This window comes from Myotis davidii, unplaced genomic scaffold (genome assembly GCF_000327345.1).
Source record: "Myotis davidii unplaced genomic scaffold, ASM32734v1 scaffold168, whole genome shotgun sequence".
Lineage (NCBI taxonomy): Eukaryota > Metazoa > Chordata > Mammalia > Chiroptera > Vespertilionidae > Myotis > Myotis davidii.
This window is the reverse complement of record NW_006383016.1, coordinates 910,920-911,384: the sequence shown is the minus strand read 5'-3', so window position 1 is coordinate 911,384 and position 465 is coordinate 910,920. Positions and strand designations below refer to the sequence as shown.

Sequence of the window (465 nt, the reverse complement as noted above, 5' to 3'; positions counted from 1 at the left end):
CCACGAGCAGGAAGCGCACGGCGCGGGCAGCCTCCATTGCCGCCCGCCCTGCGTGCAGCTGCCGGATCGTCCTCTTGGCCCGCCGGCTCTGTGTCTCCTCTGCATTCCCCTTGGCCTGGCCAGAGTCACTAAATGGCCTCGTTAGGGACTCCGCTGCGCGGTCCAGCCCCTCCTCCGCCCTTTGTCCGGTGTCTGGCCGGGTCTCTGCAGGCTTGCTTCGTCCAGCTCCGTCAGGCGGCGCAGGGCGCTCTGCGAGCGGCGGGCGCTACTTGTTGCATCTCTTGTTGCATCTGCAGCAAACGCTCCGGGTGCGCGTAGTGGGACGGAGCGGGGAACAAGAACCGAGCTTTTTGTTTGCAGCCCGAGTCCGGAGAGCTGGATTCCCTGGCACGGATTCTCCCCGCCGAGTGGATTCCCCAGCTGCAGGCAGGCGGGAGTCCTTCCAAGAGCTGCTGCGGCTTGGCT

The 465-nt window shown here is 66.5% G+C and overlaps 1 protein-coding gene across 1 annotated transcript in view; it reads right to left on the bottom strand.

Annotated features, from left to right (window-relative positions):
- TRIL (TLR4 interactor with leucine-rich repeats) overlaps positions 1-37 on the bottom strand; it is a 4,535-nt gene extending 4,498 nt beyond the window's left edge. The window contains exon 1 of the mRNA XM_015558126.1: positions 9-37. Coding sequence (XP_015413612.1) covers positions 9-37 — 29 coding nt within the window. The remainder of the gene's footprint in view (positions 1-8) is intronic.
- Positions 38-465: the final 428 nt, after the last annotated feature.